The 2,385-nt window shown below is 30.3% G+C and overlaps 1 protein-coding gene across 1 annotated transcript in view; it reads left to right on the top strand.

Annotated features, from left to right (window-relative positions):
• Window positions 1–2,201: 2,201 nt before the first annotated feature.
• LOC108978575 (heat shock protein 70-like) overlaps window positions 2,202–2,385 on the top strand; it is a 14,683-nt gene continuing 14,499 nt past the window's right edge. Inside the window, 1 exon segment of the mRNA XM_018948929.1 lies at window positions 2,202–2,377. Within this exon segment, the coding sequence (XP_018804474.1) occupies window positions 2,375–2,377 (3 nt within the window). The 5' untranslated portion in view covers window positions 2,202–2,374.

A 2,385-nucleotide genomic window follows, 5' to 3' on the forward strand; every position in this document is an offset into this window, starting at 1 on the left:
GTTTATGACTGGTATTTATACCAAAATGGCTCTTCATCGAATATTCCGGATGCTCTTTCTCGAAATTTCCATATGACAAGTAGAAAATTTCGATTCTCATAGTAGCTCGCGTAAACTCTGGGTGAATATGAATAATAATATACATACATGTGTATATACAGATACTGGTATTCCTGACTTTATAGCCGGCAAATAGTTATATGAGAGAAATTTTAAATTTGCTTCAGTATGACGAACTCTCTTCTCTATATACATACATAAGTATTTGCGAATGTGTTTAATTTTATCGCTGAAGTATTTAAATCTGAGAAAGCTTGTGTGTATAATTCTCTTTCGTGCTGTGTTTTGGTATGAAGCACAGTAAAGCGGTTTAGTTTTAAAAAGTTAAAACTTATTGGGATATTGGAAGGATTCGTAGTTTAAAGTAAATTGTTGACTGCCTTTATTTTTAACATTTTCTAACTGAATTACCGCCACGATTGTTATATAGTCATATATGTATGTTTGTATATACAAATGAACTGATTTGAGTGAGAGTAAGTGAATATTTGCTCTCTTAAAGTTTTGTGATTAACTGAGTTGTGATGAAAAAGCAGAGCGACATTATCTCTTAGATAGTGTAGTTGCCGTTATAGTTATGTACATAAATATGTGCTAGGCATTTACAACTTTTTGATACAATATACACTTTCTTACGTACAGTTGTATGGGGAAATTACGAGAGGAGTATCTGGAAATTTCTTCTTTAGCTTTACTTTGAAAGGAAAGTCAAAACGAATAATTATTTAATTTTTTTACTTTAATCACAAACCTTAAATATACAAATACATATGTACATATGTATGTACGTATGCACATATTTTTAAAGATTACCAATTATAATTTTTTTTATTAATTAATATCAATGACCAATAGAATAAATGGAATTTAGTACAATTCATAATACATATGTATGTATGTATGTATGTAAGAATGATATAATAGAATTCATTACGATTACACGCTTTTTTATTCTGTAAAATGAAATGCTAAAAGTAAATAATTATTATCAATATGATTTGCTGATATCATGTCACGTGTCAGTGCACACTCGGAAGAAATTTCAAACTCATTTTTTACACAAGTTACCGCTTGCTTGAGCAGACAGACAGATCTTTGAAATACGCCTCCTCATCGGGTAATTTTAAATTATTCTCAGAATGTATGCAAAGATCAACATTAGTGTAAATACATACATATGTATGCATGTATATATGTAAAAAATAGTGTAGGCGTGAGATCGAATAATGTACTATGTATTGCTGATCTGATGAATGAAGTGATTGCTATCCAACTACAAAATATACAACCCTACTTAAGTACATCGAAAATATTTTTGTTTTTACAGAAATACTCTCTTGAATACGTGTAGGCAGATACGAACACACAACTATTTTATTTTGTTTGTGTGGATAATTTTGTAATTTTTCGTTTTTGATTATTTATTTCACTAAAGAAGTTTTAGACAAGATGCTTTATTGCTGTGAGCGATTCGTGATCACAGATTGCTAAATCTTGCAAAAATCATAGAACAATTTCTTCAATTTATCAATCGCACCACAAGCTGATGAGAGAAGCATTATTTTGTGCGGGCATACATAGTAGCGACAAAATTTAACAAACTAGTACTGGGTCGTTCAATGATATGCCGTAAAACTTATCAAGCCACCGTTTTTGACGACGATGTTTTCCATCAAAAAACAATGTTTTATCTTAAGACAAATTCCGCTTTTTCCCCATTCTAAACAAATATAACCGATGTGGCGTCACCTTTATTGTCAAAGCACATTCGGGTGAGCCCATGTATTATTTATTATAAAAACTTTTTAATATTTTCAAATATTAAGGTCATTTTAACAGAACTTTCTAGAAGTGTGTCTGTTCTCAATTATGAATGACTTTTATTCTCTGCTGAGTTCACCTTTAAATAAATTATAGTATGTGTTCATTTGAAGGCAGTTCCATAACACTTTTGTGTACACACTTACATTTCTATTTGTGTATTTGAATACAATAGTATAAGCAGCAAGAGAGAATTCGTCACTTTGAACCAAATTTCATCTAGCTAGTAGATTGGTGTGGAAATTTCGAGAAAGAGCGTCCGGAATATTCAATGAAGAGCCATTTTGGTATAAATACCAGTCATAAACGCTCTTCGTATCAGAATTGAATAAGCAAGCAAAGTATTAACAACTCTTTGAGAGATTGTAACAAACAAACGTGAAAGTGTTTTTAACACAAAGTGATATACTAAATAATTATAAACGTTCTACAAAGTATAATATTAAAAAGTTTATAGTGAAAAATAAGTACAAGAAAAACATAACAAGTCAAAATGGTAGCAAT

The sequence above is a fragment of the Bactrocera latifrons genome, unplaced genomic scaffold (genome assembly GCF_001853355.1).
Source record: "Bactrocera latifrons isolate USDA-ARS-PBARC rearing strain unplaced genomic scaffold, ASM185335v1 scaffold_124, whole genome shotgun sequence".
Taxonomy (NCBI): Eukaryota; Metazoa; Arthropoda; class Insecta; order Diptera; family Tephritidae; genus Bactrocera; species Bactrocera latifrons.